The sequence below is a fragment of the Tyto alba genome, unplaced genomic scaffold (genome assembly GCF_018691265.1).
Source record: "Tyto alba isolate M040663 unplaced genomic scaffold, T.alba_DEE_v4.0 Super-Scaffold_27, whole genome shotgun sequence".
NCBI lineage: Eukaryota > Metazoa > Chordata > Aves > Strigiformes > Tytonidae > Tyto > Tyto alba.
The window spans coordinates 13,228,720-13,250,160 of record NW_024881301.1 but is presented as its reverse complement, the minus strand read 5'-3'; the positions used below and the strand labels follow the sequence as shown (position 1 = coordinate 13,250,160).

Sequence of the window (21,441 nt, the reverse complement as noted above, 5' to 3'; positions counted from 1 at the left end):
AGTGTGGATATTTTCCAAAAGACAGCTGACAAATAGGGCTTGGTTGAGAAGAACATGTAGGTGGGATTGCCTGAAGTTTTTTCTTGCCACTCTGGTGGTGTCCATGTCAGCAAAAGCTAATACAGCAGTTGAATCAGGGACACTGATGTGACTGGTCACTGGCAAAGGCTGTCACTGGTGACAAGGTTGCTGACTGAAAGATTGAATTTTTTCCACTTTAGTCCAGAAAAAAAAAAAAAATCATTGTGAAAAAAAACTAATTAGTGATGAGAATGTGTTTTAAGACTATCTTCAGAAGGAGAAAAGAGGCAAGAAAATCACTGCTTTTTAAACAGCCTCTTTTGGCATATTTTCAAAGTTCCCTGAAATCTGATAGGTGCTTCTGGTCGTCTGTAGAAGATACTCCCAAATGGCCAAGCATGAAAAGTTTGACGCATATTCTTTGAAGATTTTGGATGGGAGTCAGAGTCAGGTTTATAATGGAAAGCAAAGTCCAAGCTGAACTGGCCTGCTGCCTCTCCACAGTCCTTTGGGTTAAGTTCTGTGTTTTGGTTCATACTCATGGTATGCATCAGCTTGAAGTCATTGGTGTCATTACATCCATTCAAACACACTGCTTGGCATGTGCTGACAAAATAGACCTATAGGTGGTTAATGATAGCAACCATTTAACTGGGAGTTTGCAACTTGTATTAAGCAGTAAGTAATATTGCTGGTGGAGAGTACAAAAAAAAGAAAACATAAAATCAAAGAATCCCATTAGTAGTGGTGAGCTGAACAAATAAACTGTGATTACTTTATACTTGTTCCAGCTAAATACAGAAATCTTTGTGACTGTTTCATGTGATAGTTTTATGTTGTGTGAGTAAGAAGTAAAATGAAAAGAACAAGGCAGAGAAAGAAACAGAACAGGGACATTTTTGTTTGAAAAATCCATCAAATGAATAGAAAACCCATTAATTCAGGAACAGAGGAAATGCCTGTTTATGATATCCTTTCTTGTAGATGCTCAGGCAGGTAAGCTGTATCCTTTATTTTGTTTGTAGTGTTAGCTTCCTGAATCTGTAATGAGAACATACTTGTAGAAGGTGTGGTGTATATATGCATAAACAGACCTTAATTTAGTGTGAACTGCATAATAGATCTTGTGTTCTTGATGGTATCTTTCCATTCTTTAAGTATCTCCTTCAGTGCTTTTTCTACAATGCAGATTTTTCCCAGACTTTAGATGATGTTATTTTTGAGAATTTGCATTGGGCATATGCAATCTTAAATGCCTAATTTCTTTCAAAGAAGCACCAGAGAATGGCTGACATTATAAATCTTTAAAAAGAAGGACTCTCAAGCTCTGGAGAATACACTGAAGATATACCTCAGAAGAAAATGTATGTATCTGGCCTTAATCCAAGACAATTAGAAGCTGAAAGGGCTTTGTCTAAAACCATTTCTTGTACTTTGCCGTAGAAATTTCAGAATGGTCTAAATATTTAGTAACATGGACAAGAACTTGGTTCAAAGCTTATCCAAGCAAGTGAAATGAAAAATGGCATTTCTCCAGAAGTCAGTCAGAAAGAGCTAAACAAATAAGTGAAGACAACCTGGTTATGAATAAATTACAGAGCATAAAATAAATGAGTGCGTAGTATTCATGTGTTTTCTGAGAAGCCCATTGTGTATTTACTGCCATGTAAAAGAAGTGGCAGTTGCAGACTGAAGCACCCATTCTGAAGTGTCTCTTCTCTTGAGAGGATGCTAGTTAGTCACTGTTCTAGTAGGCATGGATAAAAAGCTTTTAACTGCAATATAAACAGTGGCAGAAAAAGAACATTATTCCAAATGCTTAATTTTCTTCTCTCTGGAGAAATACTTGAGCTCAACAGTGATAAATACAGTCTAAGGAAGAGATTTCCTGAAATTTTCTTGTCTTTCCACCCCCAGATTTCTCAGGGGGTATATGCTTGACCCCAAGGGAGAACACAACCAAAGGGCTTTGAAACAGAAATAAAAATGAAGAGTAAAAGTAGGAGCTTTTAAAATGAAACAGGATTTAAAGCAACTTCACTGAGGATAATCCTTTCCCACAGTCTCTAACATTGGAAAATTCTTGTTTCAGTTCCCAAGCAGTTTTCAGACATTCTCCTAGACAGTGACAGGGAAAAAATTTGGGATTGTAATCTACTTTTTTCCTCTTAAGAGCAGAAACAATATTAACAGCCAGTCATTGAACTGTCTCCTTTAATACCTGAACCCTGGGAACCATCACCAGGTGAGTCAAGTGAAGTCTCTCAATGTCTTTCTTGGAACTATGCTTCTTCTAACCTAGGTTAGTGAGAGGATCTGCCAATAATCCTTACAGGCTTCCTGTCATATTTGTTGTATAAAGCAGATAAACATTTTGTTGCCAATAAAATGAGCCTCAACAAATAACACAGCTTTGGATTTGGGAATTTTAAAAGTGAATAGAAGCATGAAGGAAGGACCTCACTGTTAAGAGAGTGAGAGTAAGAGAATATCAATCCTGGAAGAAGTCTTGACAAAAATAGTAGGGACTAGGACCTATAGGATCCACAACACTATATTTGAAGAAATCTATTGAAATAAGGGAGTTAATTTTCAGAAGGTTTGATGTTGCTATTGGCAAAGGGAAAATCAATTAAACTGCCTCCTGAAGGCTGAAATGGAGCTACAGGGAAAGGCTTTGGGGAGGGAGTCTTGGTAAGAAATTAGCAATGTTTTGATTAGAAGGGGAAATGGACCATGATGTAGGGTCACACAGGCTGCTAAGAATGTAAAGAATAGGAGATAGGGAAGAGGGCAAAAAAAGAAGGAATTTGGGGAGTAGGTGTGGCTTACAGAATGCATATATATAGGGGTAATATGCCTGGAGGAGAGGAAGAGAGTATTCATCAGAAGAGGACTGCAGCAAGAGCCTTGGGAATATGTGGAGATGGGTAGCCACACTCAACGCACAACCGATAGCTGATAGGGGAAACCAGTGAAGCTATGTAACAGCAGCTCCTCCAGCATGAAGAAGCATTGACGTCTATCACTCAGGGCAACAGCACAGTAGGCTCTCACCAGTGTGTAAGCAGAATGATGTTCTTTCGCTAAACTTCAAAGCTCTGGCTGAGGACAAATGCCTTTTCTCAAAGGGGTTATCATCTGCACTGTCAGCATCTCTCAGTTCCTGCAGGCACAGGTTCTGACACTAGGCTGGCCACAGCCAAACACATCATTGAGCATTCTGGGAAAACAATTACACCTAGAGCAACCTTTTTGCAACAGACTGGGTTGTATTACAGTTAAAATTTAATTCATTTGGAAATAAAATATTGAAGCAATCATGATAAGACTGTTAAAGCTTTAGTAAAAATGAAGCAGATCATTTGATATGGAGAGCCATCTGAGGTTACAGTAGCTTTGATGGATGGGTGGAATGAACTTCAGACTTTATCTTCCCTGGTTTTGTGCAAAGTGATAATGGTAATTTTTACCAAAATGTCATCCAGAGTAGCAGTGAGTTCTGCTAATGATGCATTTGGTAAATCAACATTTTTTATTTTTCATTCATCTTTCAGGTTTCTTCTGTATAATTTCTCATTCAGAGGTTATCGTGCCACCAAAAGCCATAGTTTGATCTTCTTGGTACACTGGTGTAGTGGCTAATGTTCCTCAGATGTGTGGCTGTATTCCTGGCCTTCAGCTATACTCTCCCACCTTTGTATTCATCACACCAGCAGTGAGTTGGTTTATAGGCTGAACGGGCAGAAAAGTCCTCATGCAAAATAAATTGGCTTTTGCAAATCTGCTTCTTGAAACCAGTTCAAAGAGTCAAAGCCAAAGAAGGGTCTGGAATTTAGAGCTGAGGGGCTGAACGGGAGTGGGACTGTCCCCTTGGGAAGCAGCTGCTCAGATTTCCTGGGTGTATTGTGAAATACCACATCCCGAGGGTGGCCTCTCCTCTCTGTGACTGGATGTAGATTTAAACATCACTTAGAAGATGAGGTTTGGAAGGTTTACATGGCATTAAACTAATGACCTGTGTGGTCTGCAGTGAAAGCATAAAATTATGGTAAATACTATCCAAGACTAATCATTTTCTACTGTCTATGAAGAAGTTTTCAAACAGAGGGTAAGCACCCTTACTGACTTTCTGGCTTTGTGCAGGGTCTTTTTAGCTGCTGGGGTGGCTTTGTGATTCAGCCTCCCAGTGTTTCATTGTAATCTCAAGAGAAAGGAACTGAAACTCCTCACTTCCTAACTTTCTGGGGTTTGAAGAAGAATGTAAAGATTTACGTCCGATAATGTGTCAAGTGATTTGAGAGGCAATTTGTTGAGAACTCCCCCACCAGGACACGTCTTTGTTCCTGCTCTTGCAGCACTTGACCTACCTATATCATTATAAACAATTAATGAAAATTAGGGGGATGTGTGCCTCCACACTGTAACAGTAAAGGAATTTCGGCATATTGTAACTGAAAGAAGTGTGATTTCAGGGATATTTTTATCTACCTGAGACTACTCAAGTGTAGTTCTGTCCACTCTGTTCACTGTTCTTGGGCCAGCACAGAAGTACCTGGGATGGTTGGAGATATTTATTGGTCAGGTGTGCCCTGGATGACTTGTTCAAACACCATTTTGTAAGATGTCCACTCCAAGGTGAATTCTTGGGAGCCATTTTTATGATTGGGCTTGCTTGTAGTTGCATATTTGTAAAAGTCAGAATGATTTTCACGTCTAAGAACTCTGTAATTTGCCACTTGACACAGCTGTATTGCCTCCTGCTTTATGAGAAGTTTTTCTTCACATCCTGTTTTGTTGTTTGTTTGGAGTTCTCCAATACTATTATATTTAATGTATATTTTGAAAATTAGAAGAACGGATGTATTTAATATTTTAGATGACTGCCAGAAGGTAGCAAATGGTTAACATTATAGTGAAAAAATATCTAAACTATTGTCTTCCTTTTCACATTCTCTTTAATCTTTGGAAGTTTTAATCTGAGGGTGGTATCTGCTGTTGGATTGTGGCTGAGCCAAATGCCATGTATATATATTGGAAAGTCTGGATCCGGCCAGTTACAGTTGTTTGTAAGAGTCAGAGTCCATTTTTATTGAAGAGGATTAAGATATTGCTGTTTGTTTGATCAATTCACTTTGCTATTTGATCAATTGCTGATGTATTTTGTTGGTAGCAAAGGAGAGAATTTTTGATATATTGCAATTGTTAGATCAGTGTCGGGAAGGTGATGTCTTCCTAGCCATCCCACACATCAATAGTTATTATTAAAGGAACACCAGATATTATGGTTGTTTTTTTCTGGAGGAACAGTGAGGGTACTATTTCCAGTGCATATTGTTAGTGACAATCTGTTCAGCTCACGTCTTTCACTTCTTTATTTTCCCACTGTATATTGTTTATTTGTTAATGTTTTATTACCCAAAACCCAGTAGAATCTCTAAAGTCATGACATTTTTAGATTTCACAGGCAGTAGTCCACAAATTTCTTAAATGTTTATGGGAAATAAACATAAAGGAGCTTTCTCATTACCTTTCGTTAAATGCCTCTGGTTGACTTCAGCAAGTGAAATGTATAATACAGGCCTATAAATGTAGGACTATAAATAGATACTCCTAGAAAGTTCTGAGCCTGAGAACATCAAGCAGCAGGGGCCTTTTTATGTGGCTTCATACAGTACATTTAGTTGATTTTCTCCTTACATGGTTTGGCTTAGGTATATGTGTATTCCTATAGAGCCGTCTCCCTGCCTTGGTTTCCTGACAAATCTAGTTTCACAGCCTGGATGAACAGACCCTGAAAACACAGCTACATCTGGAATCAAAATACTAAATGTGTGGAAACTAGGAATTAGTTGGTTTTGCAGTGTTTAGCTATATGTAGTATTCGATATTGCCTTTGGCAGATATTCTTATTTGAAAGCTCACTGAGTCAATATTAAGTCAAGATTTTAAGCAATCTGAAAATACCAAATTGTTTCTCACTCTTCCCACTATGGGCCAGGCTGATTTCAGGTGGCTCTGTCTTGTAGCTTCCTGGCAAAAGTTTCAGTAAATTCTATCACATTTGTGTTCTGGAGAAACCTTTTACCCCTCAAAACTTTTACAGTTGATCTCCATTGGAGAAAGATACTTTTAGCAGCTGTCTTTGAAAACTAGGCTTTTAACCAGACTGAATTCCCTAGAAGTCATCAATAAATACAGAATTGTTTGCAGTAGAGTTCTGTAGCTAGCTTTTAAAAACAGATTTGCTATAATATTGCTCAGATTTCTTAAAATATTATCTCAGCTTTTAAATTGCATATGTAGCATTGCCAGATAATATCACTCTGTCATGAAGTCTGATGAGAACATGTTTTCCCCCTTTTCATAATACAAGGCTTCATCCTACGTGATGCAAAGTGCCCTCACCATGTGTAGCAAGGTGCTTATGCAGATGAATGAGGTAGAATGGAGTATATGAGCCAGGCAGACCCATGAATGAGCTAGACCCACTGACCTTGGTGTTAGTCTTAAGCAGGTGTGCCAATGCTGAAGTGGGACAAGAACGCCCAGAAGACCATAGGCACAAGTGTTGGCCATTAGCGCAGAAAGAGGAAAGGTAGCATTGTCCTCAGAAAATGGTAACTTCTTCTCCTTGTTTTATTTCCAGGTCCTACTTAGACATGTATAAAGTGATAATATTTAGTTACCTCTTCTGGTTTGTGCTTACTATAATCTTCATAACGGGAACCACAAGGATCAGCATATTCTGTATGGGCTATTTGGTAGCCTGCTTTTATTTCCTTCTCTTTGGTGGAGATCTGTTGCTGAAACCCATCAGGAGCATTCTGCGTTACTGGGACTGGCTGATTGCCTACAATGTCTTCGTGATCACAATGAAGAACATCCTTTCGGTAAGTAGCTGCTGCCTTTCCTCTGCCCTCGGCACTTTGGTTCCACTGGAAGTGTGCACAGTGCATTGAGTGGTCATTTAAAATCCTTTTTCAGGACCACAGCCTTCTGCAAGCACAAAGCAGGGTCCATTTTACTTCAGAAACTGCAAGTGCATGTCCAGGGAGTGGTAATGCATATACATTATAGGAAAATGTGCACCCTTGTATTCAGTCAAGCTCTGTGAAAGCTCACAAACTATTTCAAAGGGGCAGGTTCTGTTTTCTTTGCCTAGTAAAGTCTCTCCTTAGAAGTCTTACAAAATTCTCAATGGAGTGAGAAATGAGTAAGAAGTGCAAGATCAGTCATACTCTTGATAATTAGTGCACATTTAATTAAACCTTTTATTTAAAACTAGAATTTTCAAGCCTAATACTAGATGCAGTTGTCATGTGATGTAATGTAATTAGTGAGTTTGACTACAAAATTGTAAACTGCATTCCTGTTTCTTTTAGAACTAGTGTGAAATTCAGGTGAAAACAGATATATTTGATAATTAAATGTCAAATTCTTCTGCAAAATATTAAATATTTTCTTACATTAATTAACTCTTTAGAGCATATTCTTGCAGTGGCACTGATAGGTGATTGAAACAAGCCAATAATTTAAATACTTTTGAAAGATAAATTTAGATTTATTCCTGGCAATTGCTTTTTAGCTTTGAAGATTTTTAGTGCTGGACTGAAAAGAGCAGACATTTTTCTTTTTACATTTATATAAGTCACTGTACTGAAATAAAATTGATTTATAGGTGATTTGAATTTGCAAATATTCTAAATGCTTACATATGTGCTTCATTTTATGCTTGGGAATTCAGTGGAGCTATGCGTGTGTTAAGCTTGTCCATGTATGTTTGCAAGATTAAGTCAGTGATATATAAAAGTTGCTTAGCTGTTGCATTGCCTCATGTGCCAGATGTATCACTTTCTCTGAAAAATCACAAACAAAACTCCCATACCTCCTATCTCACTGGCAATCAAAATAACAAATTCTTGCTATTTAAAAGTGATGTGTGTCACTGGTAAAGACACTTTTTCTTCTAATTGCTGTTTTACACATGATATATAATAGAACCACTGGCAGTCACAATATTCTCAGGTGATGTAAAGAGGTGCAATACTTTTCTTATCTTTATTTCTGCTATGTTTTGTTATTTGAAACTGTTCTTTTACTTTCCAGATAGGAGCATGTGGCTACATTGAATCATTAATTAAGAATAGTTGCTGGTTGATTCAGGCATTTAGCCTGGCTTGTACAGTTAAAGGCTACCGTATTCGTAAGTATAGCTCATTTTTAGTCATAACTATCTACAAATAATCACCTTCAAAATCTACCATATTTAAGTTGTGCCCCCTCCTGACATATTACCTTGTGAAAATATCATATCTGCAAGTTCAATTGATACAGCTTTGTCCCATATTGACTAGCAAGAAATAATACTGAAAGTATTTCATACAACCAAAGGAAATATATATATTGAGAGAACTATCATTGTCCACACACACATACCCACAACCATCATTTGCTGTAAACAAACAATTTGGTGATACCAGCACTTAACACAGTTTTCCTGTATATGCAGATGATGCAATACTTGAGGGTACAAATTGACCTAAAATTTCAGCTCACTATCACTGCAAGGGGAGGGCACCTTTTCCCAGCTGCAGACTCCCGCTCCTCCCCATGTGCCAGGTCGTACATTTAGTTGTTCAAAGGGTAAACCAGTTCAGCTCAGTGAAATGACAAGAGGCTAAGCCAGCATAAAAGTGGTAATTTTTTGCAGGCATAGTGAGTTGAGGCAATTTTTTGTAATGATTATTCTCATGTTTGTGATGATAACAGGTAGGGAATGGATAGTGTAGGTGGATGGAGGTGAGAGAAGACAGGAATGAAGTATGGAAAGCAAGACACTTCACCTCTTGATGAGCTATTAATTTGGCTCCAATTTGTCCTGACACCCTGCATTGATGATATGAAAACACCTGATTTTTTTCAGTGCTTTTTTGCTGAATTTAAAGAACTGTTTCATCCTAGTGAGTCTGCAGCAAAGTTCTGAATTCCTGACCTTATGTCTGATCCTAATAAATAAGTGGGGAGTAGGGGAAAAGAAAGGAAATACGAAGATGGAAATTCACAAGATAAATGGTGCCCAGTGTTTCTTGTATTATCCGAAACTTTTCAAGCGGCAACAGAAACTTAGACACAGGTTTCTGACTCCCCAGGGGATGGGCACAGCAGGCTTTGAAGCTCTTGGAGCTTGACCTTCTAGACCTATTAGACCGACTTGCCTGATTGTAAAGCCAGCTTCCATCCAGAGCCTGTCCCTTGAGTGCTTCTACTCCCTTCTATCGGGTAGCATAGGCCATTTAGTTTATAGTCTAGCTCCACAAAACCCAATTTTAATTTTTTAATATCCCAAGAGAACTGTCTTTTAGAGAATAAAGAAAGAAAGAAAGAAATAGCCCAAGCCAAAATCTAGAGGTAGGAGAAATGGGATTTCCTCTCTGCCTGTCTCCTCCTACCCCAAAGGAAGCAGTTTTGTGGTTTCAAATATTTTTTCTCTTATGCAATGGAAAGAAATATTGAACTGAGTTGTGGAGAGGAAAAATAATATTAGACGGTGGCAGTCAAAAAATTATTTTGACAAAAATAAAACACCTCTTTCTCATCTTAATAATGTTCTTAATAGAAAAATGAGACAAAAAGTCACTTTGAAATGAAAAAAAATTTGAAACGTCATTTTAGAAAATACTGAAATCACATATTTTAGGTTAACAAAAAATACTTTTTTCCCATTTTTTGTTTTCAAGTACTTATTAGGATAACATGAATTTGTTTGCAGATGGTTCACTTCTAGAGAATTCTCAGTTTTCATGGGATAACACATTGTTAGAAGCATTCCAGTTTGCTGTAAAAGAAAATATGGTGTTCTCCAAATGGAAATGCATGTCAGTTTTCTTAAGAAAAATCTAATTAAATTACCTCAATTAAAATAATTTTCAAGGCTAAGATTATTTAATTGATTAACCATTATAAAAGAATACTTAACACAACAGTCTTTATGCTGATGGTGTCTTTTTCCAGCAACCAACAATCTAGATTGTAAACTGCCCAGTGGAGAAGCAGGAATCATTTGGGACAGTATATGTTTTGCTTTCCTGCTGCTGCAAAGAAGAGTCTTCATGAGTTACTACTTCCTGCATGTGGTTGCGGATATAAAAGCTTCTCAGATCCTAGCATCAAGGTAACATAAAGTTTAAAATATTAAATGAAACACCTCAAGTCTCTCATGGCTATGTTACTTATTTGTTTACATTACGTAGTACCAAAACCAATCCTTTAACATTGGTATAAACAGTCCATGTTACATTCATAATTGCAGACCCAACTCTGACAAAAGCACACATGAGAAAATGTGAAAATTAAACCATCTTTCCTATCAAACACTGTCTTCTGTTCTTATAGTCCCTATTAAAAGCTGTGAAAGTTGATGTGAGTTGCAGCATTCTCTCCACATGGAATCATAGAATCATAAAATCATAGAATTATAGAATGGTTTGGGTTGGAAGAGACCTTCAAAGATCATCTAGTACCAAGGCCCCTGCCATGGGCAGGGACACCTTCCACCAGACCAGGGTGCTCAAAGCCCCGTCCAAACTGGCCTTGAACCCTTCCAGGGAGGGGGCAGCCACAGCTTCTCTGGGCAACCTGTGCCACTGCCTCACCACCCTCACAGGGAAGAATAATCAATATGTATGCATCAGTATGTATGAGAGCAAGTTTCTAAGCCTTGGAAAGAAAACACTCTGCTATCAGAGCCTGTTTGAGTCAATGGGCCTTAGAAATCACAACTCCAAAAATGTCACATGAGGAAAAATACAGGAAAGTTACAACATCTGGCTCAGGATGACCATCAGGAAGACACTCAGGAAGTGTCACATCATGGAACACTAACTAGGTGTGGCAAGGAAGTATCACCCTCTTTGAGCCTATTGCTTAAACTTTCCCACAAGCATCCACTCATAGCTATCACTAGCACAACGATTCTTCTGTTTTTTAATAAGAAGGCAGATCACGAATGAAATTCTTGATTTAATTTCATTAAGATTTATAAGGAATTACTTTTGCCAATATTGGATTAAATGGATTGTGGCTTTTTTTTTTTTTCCTGAAAAACATATGGACATTGATTTATGTCTGTATTTGAAGGTGAAATTTAGCTTGCAAATCCTGAAAGGAAGTTGGTTTTTTTCTTCCTCTTGTTCCCCTTCCAGGAATTACTTTAAAAGGGGGACATGTTTAGCTGCCCATACTGAACAAAATTCACCACTGTAAACAGGACTACCAAAAGATCTATACCTCCATCCTATATTGCCTCTCTCAGACTCTTGCTCTGTGGTGAATTTTGCTGCTGATGCCCAAGATCGCTGAATACCACCTTTTCATAGCGTTTTTTGTACACGAGTATCAAAATGCCTCCTAAATTGGAATGTTTGAATCCAGAAGGAAGAAGCAGGCTCATGTAAATGGCACTGGGCTGGGTTGAAAGAAGTATGTTTGGTTCCTGATTCCAGCAGCAGAAGTGGAGACGTACAGGCCTATGTCAGGAGCTTTGTAAAGATAAATGTATTATTGACTAGGAAGTGCAAAGATACTACAGGAAGGAGGGTAATACAAATATAATGATTTTTTTTTTTTTTTTTTGGTTAGCTGTTTGCCTTGTTGAAATCCAAGCTTTGAATTTACATGAGCAGTGAAGAAGGTCAAACAGCATGGTCTGAGCCTGTCTTCTAGTTAAAGTTAATATTGTGAAATACAAATACCTCACCTAAATAAGATTAAATTGTGATTCAAACAATAGTGATGAGGATTCATTGACAGTTTTCAATAGTTCATAAGAATTTAGGAGTAATCAGGTTGCTAAGGAGAACATGTCCTTCTTTGTTGTACTTTACCATACTTTGGGACAATAATGATGGCCAATCTTGACTGTATTCCTTTGCAAAATTGTAGTTGTGGTTATCCTGTATATTGCATGAAAGAACAATTAATTTCACAGAACATGGTTGAAAAATGAATTAGAAGTAGACTTCTGAAACTGTAACAGTTCTTACTAAATTTCTGACAAAAAGAAGGCTTTAAATCTATGCTACTTCTTTGAGAGAGACTTTGAGGTTCTTTGAGAGTCTTCAAGAGATGATGAGTGAATAATGATGAACGGCCAAGAGATGTCATCTGGACATCCAAATCAATGATTTTATTACACTTCTAATGAAATGGAGTTAGAAGCCATATTCTTTTGGCACACCAGAAACTTGCTCAAGGATTTCTGTCATTAGATTGAAAGCACTGTATTGTTTAGAGGGTAAAAGTGAAGCTGAAGCTATGCTCATCAAGGCCCTGTATAAAGCTGGACTTTGCTCACAACTTCTGGGGGACTGAAGCAGAGGGACAGGGTGATTATAATGCTGAAATTACTATAAAGATCAAATCCTGGAGGTGTGTAAGAAGTCCTAACTTGGCCTTGAACCCACACATGTTCTATGTTCTTGAGGACTGGAAACTGAATTCCTTGAACAGCTGCTAGTGGAACATACAAGCTGAGTAGAGGTCACAGCATTTGGCCTCAGATCTTGAAATGACTGACTGTAAACAAATAAGTATTCTGGAGTAATTGATTCTTTCTTTCAGGCTTGGATTAGTTTTGTTTTATGCAGATGAGGTTGTGTACAGAGGGAACACATCATTCTCTATGATTACCTGGCATAAGGGAAACTTTAAAACATTTAATGTTTCCTATTTTTCCTTTCTTCTGCCCCCATTTCTGCTGTAGGGGTGCTGAGCTTTTCCAGGCTACAATTGTCAAGGCTGTAAAGGCAAGAATTGAAGAGGAAAAAAAGTCAATGGATCAATTGAAAAGACAGTATGTATTTAATGTATTTTTTTATATAGATATTTTTACAAATACATATGCATGGATTTCACTGTTTATTGGTATTTATCTAGCACCTTCTTTTATAGAAATGCTGATTAGGTTTTGAAGTATGGTTTTGCAATTACAAAAATTGTTCTCTGGGCATTAAGATCTTAAGTGGTCCAATATTACATAGTTTTAGAGTCATCTTTTCCAAAAATGTAACATATTGCAGAATTTAAACTTTCATTTAAACATAAAATTACATTTCTAGGACCAAAAGATGTGAGGTTAACATAAAGAATCAGAGCGCAATTTACTTACCTGCTCCTCAGTGAGCCTGAAATTTTCATGAAGACAGATGTTTCCTATAAATCAAGAGAGAGGATGTGAACCCTCCTGATTATGCTGAAGGGTATTCTAAACCTTAGAAATCCAATGATGACAGATTAAGAAGATCTGCTTTTAACTGTTCCACGCTTGAGTATCATCACAACATGACTATATAGTCTTCTCTTTAAGACATGATCTGTATCTTCTATATTTTTTCTCTGTTAGAGGTCCACCTCAGTTGTAGTTTTGTGTTATCCTGTTTTGTGTAATATGAATTCATGCAATGCAGATGAAATATGGAGAAAATCTGTCTTTTTTCCTATTTATTTTCACTAATAATCCTGCTGTTCTCTCAATTTGTCTCTCCCCATCTTTCAGAAGAGTAGGACAGTTGAATGCAAATCCCCTATGAAACTCATGAAAAGGGTAGGCAGATTACTAATTAGAAGTGCCACACCAACTCTGTCTTACTTGAAAGTGCAAGCCTAGATGGTTAGAAGATAGGAGACTGAGACATAGGAACAAAAGGCAGAAATTGGAACAGCAAGGGACGTAGTTAGTGAAGCTGTAGTTAGGAGCCACCTAAATAGCCTGAAATCACTGTGGACTAAGGCAGATGAGTAGCATCCTGGTCCTGCTGCAATGGCTGACAATATTCTAATTAACTTTACCTTTATTAGGGTTTTGGTGTGTATATCTGAATTCCTGGTGAATTTGCTGGATGCCTGTTGCTTCCATTTTATTTGTGGTTCCTCCTCTAGTATTTGAGTGCAATATATATGTTTACTTTCACTGGAAATATTTGCATTCATCTTAACTGGCCTGGGGATCCATTCTCTTTATACAGCCAATAGGCCAGTTGGCTTTCTGTTCGGTGTAGCCAGCGTGCTTCTTTAATAACTGCAAAAAGCTTTCAAAGCTCCTCCACCACCATGCATGTAAAGCTGTAACTGCTTCTTAACCAGAAGTCAAAGCCCATTCCTGACAGCTTCTTCCACACCTGTATAACTGAAGAAGCATCAGAAGGCTGCAGGGGCCATGCTCCCAACCTGCATGCCTGGGCTTTCCCACCAGATGATGCATTGGCCTGTTGCTGTCACTGCTCTGCTCTTGAATCAATCTTATCCCGCATGACAGGATGTGCCTGCCCTGGAAATCCTTCTTTTCTGTATAATTCTGCAGAGTTCAAGATCAAGGAGATGATACTGCCTGATACCAAAGCTAATCTATGTTTCTCTAAAGTTACTAGTTTATATTTGAAGGATGTCTGACTTCAAGAATAGAGGGTGCTTCTTTTATTTCATTCTATAATGTGCATCAGTACTTCATACAGCTTAGGCTGGTTAGGATGAAGAGAGCTGTCAGCATGGCCAGAAGTTTTGAACAACCAAGTTGTCCTGACTGACATAGTGTAACTTCAGCAGTACATGAATAATAGGGAAAGAAATCCAATCATCTACTGAATAATAGCAACTAGTTGACGTGAAAGAGTTTTTCCCTCTCTAGTGGGTGGTTCTTCCCTAACAAATGGACAGATTAATAAAAGTATTTAAGTGCATTTTGATCACTGAAATAAGTGAGTCATTTGCTTCTAATCCAGTTGTATTGAATGAATTTATTCCTGTTGATTTCAACTTTTTTTTTTTTTACCTTTTTTCAAACTGTGAAAACATAAAAGTCGTAAAAGATCAGATTGTGCTAATTTTATAGGATTACAAGAGTGAGAATTGAAGGCTTGCATACAACTGGACAAAACTGAACTAGTTTAAGTCTTCTGTATTTCCAGATATGTGGGACAAATGAGAGTTTAAGGGGCAAAGACATAGCACAAAAAGTGCAGGAACAGCCACATCACCAGTTAAGAGTGGCAAGTTTCAGGAAACCCACTGCATTAGGCAGAAGTCCTTTTTTCTCAGAGTTTCATTTGCTATGTTGTAGCTCCTGACAACAATTATTTAATTTTTAAATGATAGTAAGATAGTTGGAGGGGAGTAGGTAAAACTGTCATGTGATAGCAGGCAGCCCAGTTCTCACTGAGCAGTGAGTGAACATCTAGGCTTGACCCTTCCAGCCAGCCCCTTCAGAGCATTTAACTACTTATGATTAACGGCAGGACTAATGACAATGTGGAATAGATGTTTCCTTTAGACATGTTGGGGGCTGGGTGGGTATTTGGGTGTGTGTAGGTGTGTGTGTGCATGGATGTGTTTAACACTTGGTTTTCAGGGTGGGTTGAAAAGGGCGAAGTCTAACAAGATTCTTCCTTTTGCTAGAATGGATCGCATCAAAGCCAGGCAGCAAAAATACAAAAAGGGTAAAGAGAGGATGCTAAGTATGACCCAGGAGTCCTCAGAAGGGCCAGAGATTCGAAAATTTTCTGAAGAAGATGATGAAGGTACCATTAGCTATTGTTGTACCATAATTGCAGTTGAGCACTAAGGACCTAATAGACATAGTAGTTGGACAAGTGATAAATTATTCTTCAAAATTGTCAGCATGTAACAAGGTTGTTAGCTGAGTATCAGTCTGGAGCTTGATTCAGTCAAAAAAATCTGGGATTTTGTACTGCAAGAAGGTTTAGAGAAAATGGTTTGCTTTGAGGTTACTTTTGGTTAACTTAGGTTGTTGGCAAAGAGCTGAATAGCAGCAGAGGTTTGTTTTGAACAAAGCCTTTATCTGTAAACCAGAGTGTTACAAATAGGTAGTATCCACATTTTTCCAGCAACATTTTCTAGATGCTGTGAGGTTTTTTCAGTCACTGAAATGTTTGTATACTTTTAAATGTTGTTTAAAACATGGGAACAGATAAAATTGTACCTATCTACTGCCACATTTATAGCACTGACTTAGGATCAAGACTGACTGGATTTAAATTTTTTGGAGTCTGAAATGTAAGGGGATTTGAGAGGAGGGAAAGTATTTTCTTCTTGAAATTACAGTCAACTGTGACTGTATGTTTTAAAACACAAAACTGAACTTTTTAGCTGTTTCAGAGTAGAATGCTATTTTAACTGCTGCATAAACCAAAGTATTTCTGCTTAGTGGTCATACTTCTGAATGATTTTAATATTGAATATATTCATAGATCTGACATCTGATGTGTTCATGAAATTTTAGCTCTTTTGAGAGAAATTTAAAATTATTAATCAGTGTAAGAAAATTGTTTCTCATTTTGTAAAATTAATATTTGGACATATTTTATTTTAGGAGAAGCAGACAAAGAGAAAGCCAAGGGCAAAAAAAAGCTGTGGTGGCGGCCTTGGGTTGATCATGCTTCCAGTAGGTTTTCTCAATCATCTTACAAATATGTGGATTTAACCCTTATATCCTTGACCAGAATGAAGGCATTCCCACGACCTGTTTGTTTTATGCCTGATTTTATGATTGTGACTTGATAGAAGGCTTGGTTTTTTCGCCAAATGATTTCTACTTCTAAATCTTCAAGGAGTAAGTTTAACCATATTTTGAACTTCTGTGTGTTGGAAGCATAGCTAGCTCATGATACTTTGAGGATTCTTAGAAAAATATCAAATCAGATAAACATGTGCCAAAAAGAATCTGTTTTGGCCTCAAAAGTCTCAACTCTCCCAACTGCAAAGCACAATATATTTAAAAATGTGAATGTTTGCCAATGCATTCTAAGATGAGTCATAATTTCTTATACACACATCATACATCTTTTTTTATGGTTGATCAGTCATTCTACTGTCAGCTGTAGAAATCTGAGTACCACAGTAAGGCAGCAAGACTATTCTCAGGACTAGGCTGTGTAGAGCTCGGCAGAGTATCTCTGATCACACTTCAATGTACTGCTGATGCCAGTTGTTTTTTTATTTCCATTTTTTTCTGTTTATCTGAGAGCAAAAATATGTTCAGCCTTGTGCACAAGAAATTATTAGCCTGTGTCACTCATATCATTGTTGCATTATGATATTTCATCTGTTTGTAGCCCAGGCAAGGCATACAGTAGAGTTCTTCCCTACATTATGGATTGGCTAAATCAAGAAAACTGGGTAGACTGCAATCTCAAATCAGATATCCTTCTATTGGATCTTTGTTGAAGGAAATCCGACATGAGCTATTTAACAACCTCTGAAGATTTTAAAAATATTCAAATGTATAGGACTGATCAGAGTTAAATGTGACTGTCTATATTGTGCCTGGTCATTTAGTTTATAAGAGTTACTCCAAGTAATACTTTTACACATGTAGATACTGCTTCATTTTCCTATGTGGATTTATTTATAAGTCTAGCATATGGATTTGCCAACAGCATTTAACAGAATGTCGTATGCTTGTTTCTATCAAGTCACAAGTAAACTGTGCCTCTATTTTTATTTTCCTAAAGGGCACACTGCCACTTTAGAGAGACCTATCCCTTTTCAAAACTCTCATGAAAATAAAATTCCTGCCCTGTAGTTTCATTAAGAGCAACAATGAGAAAACAGATCAAAATTATAATTTGTAAGTTTTTATTGTAGAATTTCAAGCCACGGTGATTTTGAAGAAATGGGATATGGTCTCTTGTTTATTCACCACTGGTTTTGTAATAAGAAGAAGTGCTCAGAGAGAGACATTGACTTTGGCTTTTACTTATTTCACCCTCATTATTTAATGTTCTTAGGTGGCAACTTGTATTTTGGTATTTAAACAGTGAGCATTCTTGAAATTATTTACTGCAATAATGCAAAACCTTGTGGGAAACATCACAGACCCAAGAGTGTTTGCCTGCCATGTGGCTTGCGTCCATGCTCACTGAAACATGGCACTGACAGTAGGTGTTCACAGGCGTGCAAACTAGAAATAGACTCATATTCCCCATCAATCCTTTTTGAAACACTGTGCTGTAACTGCAGCATTCTGCTGCACATAGCTGTTCATCTCAGTAAATGGGTTTGTGGCTGTGGCTGTATATATATATATATATTGAAGTCACTCAAGCTTGAAGTTTTATGCCAATTCTGATGTTTAATTTAGATTTTTATTGTTATTTTTATACCACTTGTTATAATTTTATTATACAAAAAGATACGTCAGTTTGTATATCATAGGAATTTAAAACATGGTCATGAATTTGATCTGAGCAGAACAGATAGGAAACATCAGTGAGGGTTTCCTCATTGACACTGACTCACTCCCTTGCAGGGAGGTATGGTTCCTCCTGTGCTTGTGGCTTACTTATGGAGACCCACAAAGATCAGCAGGATTTAGGGCCACATGCTTTGAAGTCCTCAGCTTCTCCTGGGGCACAGAGTTGTGTTTGATGTAGTGCAGAAGATGGTGCTCACAGCTGTCCTGGGGAGCTCTTTCCCTCGGGGCACAAGCAGATGATGAGGTTATACTGACTTCTCCTGCATGGCTCCCCTTCTGCCTCCTCCATCTCATCCCACAAGGAAAGCCTGCAGGTGCCTTTTCTGATGGAGAAAGTCATATTTTGCAGTAGGAGAGGGGTTCCCCAAATCCAATCTGGCCATGGATTATCTTACTAGTAAAACTTGGTCTCTTTAGTAATCCCTGTACTTGTCTAACACACTTCTTATTCCATTTTGATGTATGCAAGAATGCATTGTTGCTATTCAATCATACCTCCCTCTTTAGTTGTAAGACAGCTGTAACTGCTACATAATATTGTCCCCTCAAATACACTTTAACCTAAAAATTTTGGAGGGAGATCATTGTAGATCTGTTTTCTGATAGCTCAGGTGTTCCAAGTCTGGCCAGGTGTTACTCTGAGCCTTTAAGGAACTGCACTGCAGTGGAGGTGTCCCCTCGATGTCAGGCCTTATCCTGCTGATCTTCTGTGTGGACAATTTCTGTTGCTGACTACAAGATAGTTTTTTATGAGAGAGAACTGCAGACTACTGGCTCTTAAAACATATTCATCTCTAATGCATTATAAATGGATGTGCTTAGAAGGCCCTGTACCGAATAATATGCTTGTTCCAAGAAGTTTCCAAACTTTCTTTTTACCTTAGTTCAGTAAGTGGACTGTGTGTCCTTCTGCAGAGTGCTCATTAATGTTAAAAGTCATAACTAGGCACATGAGGCACAAAATTCCCTCTATGAGGGAGTTTTTTTATGCTGAAGTTATGATCCAATAGAGTTCTGGCAAATTTCAGAGTGTGCTTACCCTGAGGTTTCTATGGTAGTTATGTGTGGTCATCTGTGCACAGAGGATCTGTGTAGAATTCAAGGTATGATTGAATTAAAGCAATTGTTACTTTTCCAGAAACCTATAATGAGGGTTAAATATAATTTTCAATATAAATATGTATTGCTCCATATATCCAGATTGTGTGACATTTCATCTAAGTAACTGTTCCTTTAAGTATTTTAGCTTAAATCTGGAAATTATTTACCAGTTTTCACTGCTGAATGTAATGCTGTGATTTTGATTTTTCTCTTGCTCATTACTTTATTTTTCATTTATTTTGTTCCCCTTGTTTGTTCATGTAGGCCTGTTACCATCTGAGAAATAAAAACATTGCTTCTGTTCAAGGATATAAGGCCTAGCTTATTCACTGTGCATCTTTACTGTATCAAGGTTTCAGAATCTTTCTGAATCCATGGGCAAAAAATTGAAACTCATTTGTGATCACATTAATAAAATCCAAGTGATTTGTTTTAAACAAACCAAGGTTTTCCATTACCTCATCAAAGCTTTAATGTTTTAAGAAAGCATTAACTAATATCATCCCATACCATAGTTTAAAGGATGCCTCAGCATTTTAAAGAGAAGTTCTGTATTTTTTGTCCAGTGGTACTGTTCATGTACTCATTTACTTACCTGCTGGGCTTTTTTTACTCCCTCAAATAACTATCAGTTCCCAATTAATTTTGACTTAACTGCCATTTTTTTCTAAGAAAAAAAAAAAATGTAACCTAGTAACCTGAGATACTTCAAGCTTTTTCTTTACATTTTCTTCTCATGGTGATGTTTTCCTTAGTTCTTGTATAGTTCTCATTCATGCCCAAAGTATCGTAGACTAACATCAAATAAATTGCCTGAGACCTTTTCATCTCTTGCTTCTTCTCTCTTTCCACCTCTCCTGATTATGAACTTTTAAATGACTGGCTGGCTGTTCATATGTCTTGGGGCAGTTGAGAATAGAACTTTTCAGAAATATAAGAAAATATTTTGTTTCACTTAGTGGTCAGAAGTGGAAATTATTATTTGTTTGAGACGGATAGTGAAGAGGAAGAGGAAGAGGAGAAAAAAGAAGAGGAAGAACCTCGAAAAAAATCTGCATTTCAGGTACTTTATGGTAATTTGCTTTCTAGTTGACATCTGGAAAAAAATGTAGGCTTCTCATAAATCAGGCACATATGTTAAAGCAGCCAGTACATCTAAAGTAGACCTGAAAAGTAATGGAAATTAATTATCTTGCAAATGTAAAATGCAAGTTTCCCTGTTTTAAGCTTTACCCAATTCTTACAGAAACTATAGTGAAATCATATCTTCATTCACTTGTGCCTGAGGAAAACAAAAATACCAAAACAAAGGTTAAGAATCTGAGCTTTATTTTTTCTGTGTTGCAATAAAGACAAGTAAGGAAGCTGACTTGCCTCTGGCACTGCTGTACAATGCTTCAGTGGTTTTCTGGTTTTGAGTAGATGTTATCATTCCATAAAGAAATGATCATGAAAGTAAGTGACTTTTCATGGAAAAGAATACATACTTAAATTTTTTTTTTTTTTTTGTATTATTGATCCTAGTGGACCAGAGAAATATATCCTTGGGTTATAAAGAGCTTAAGATTTAAAATTAAAGGAGACCACATCACTTTCTCTCCTTTCTTTTTTAGGATAATGTTAATTAATATGTTTGCATTTTAAGTGACAGGATGTGTTGAAGTAAGAGGATATTGTAATGTTAAAACAGCTGAAGTTTCCTAACTGGGTTCCTGCATACAGACTGGTTGATGTTAGACAGTAACAGGTATTGAATCCACTGGCTAAAATGAAGAATTTGGGTAAAGAAGTTAGTGAAATACTCATGCATATAGTATTTAATCTTCATAAGTTTAAAGTTTTACTTGTTGAAGAATTTTCTGAAATACCATAGAACTTTTTCAGGTCTATAACTATAAAGGCTTAAGCAAACGGGTAGCTTTTCGCAGATGAGTATTCTCATCCAGATGCAAGCTCATGTCACTGCAGAACTTGTGCATTACTAAAAACCCAGCCCAAGCAAAAGCAAGAAACTGCCTTCATTCTCGTCTGTTCTTTATGCCAGTAGCTTT

General features: G+C 37.3%; 1 protein-coding gene across 1 annotated transcript in view; it reads left to right on the top strand.

The window, feature by feature from the left end:
• PIEZO2 (piezo type mechanosensitive ion channel component 2) overlaps positions 1–21,441 on the top strand; it is a 313,592-nt gene that overhangs the window by 251,073 nt on the left and 41,078 nt on the right. Inside the window, exons 28-34 of the mRNA XM_033010613.2 lie at positions 6,671–6,914; positions 8,131–8,227; positions 10,036–10,195; positions 12,785–12,874; positions 15,472–15,593; positions 16,406–16,477; positions 20,350–20,453. Of these exons, the coding sequence (XP_032866504.2) occupies positions 6,671–6,914; positions 8,131–8,227; positions 10,036–10,195; positions 12,785–12,874; positions 15,472–15,593; positions 16,406–16,477; positions 20,350–20,453 (889 nt within the window). The remainder of the gene's footprint in view (positions 1–6,670; positions 6,915–8,130; positions 8,228–10,035; positions 10,196–12,784; positions 12,875–15,471; positions 15,594–16,405; positions 16,478–20,349; positions 20,454–21,441) is intronic.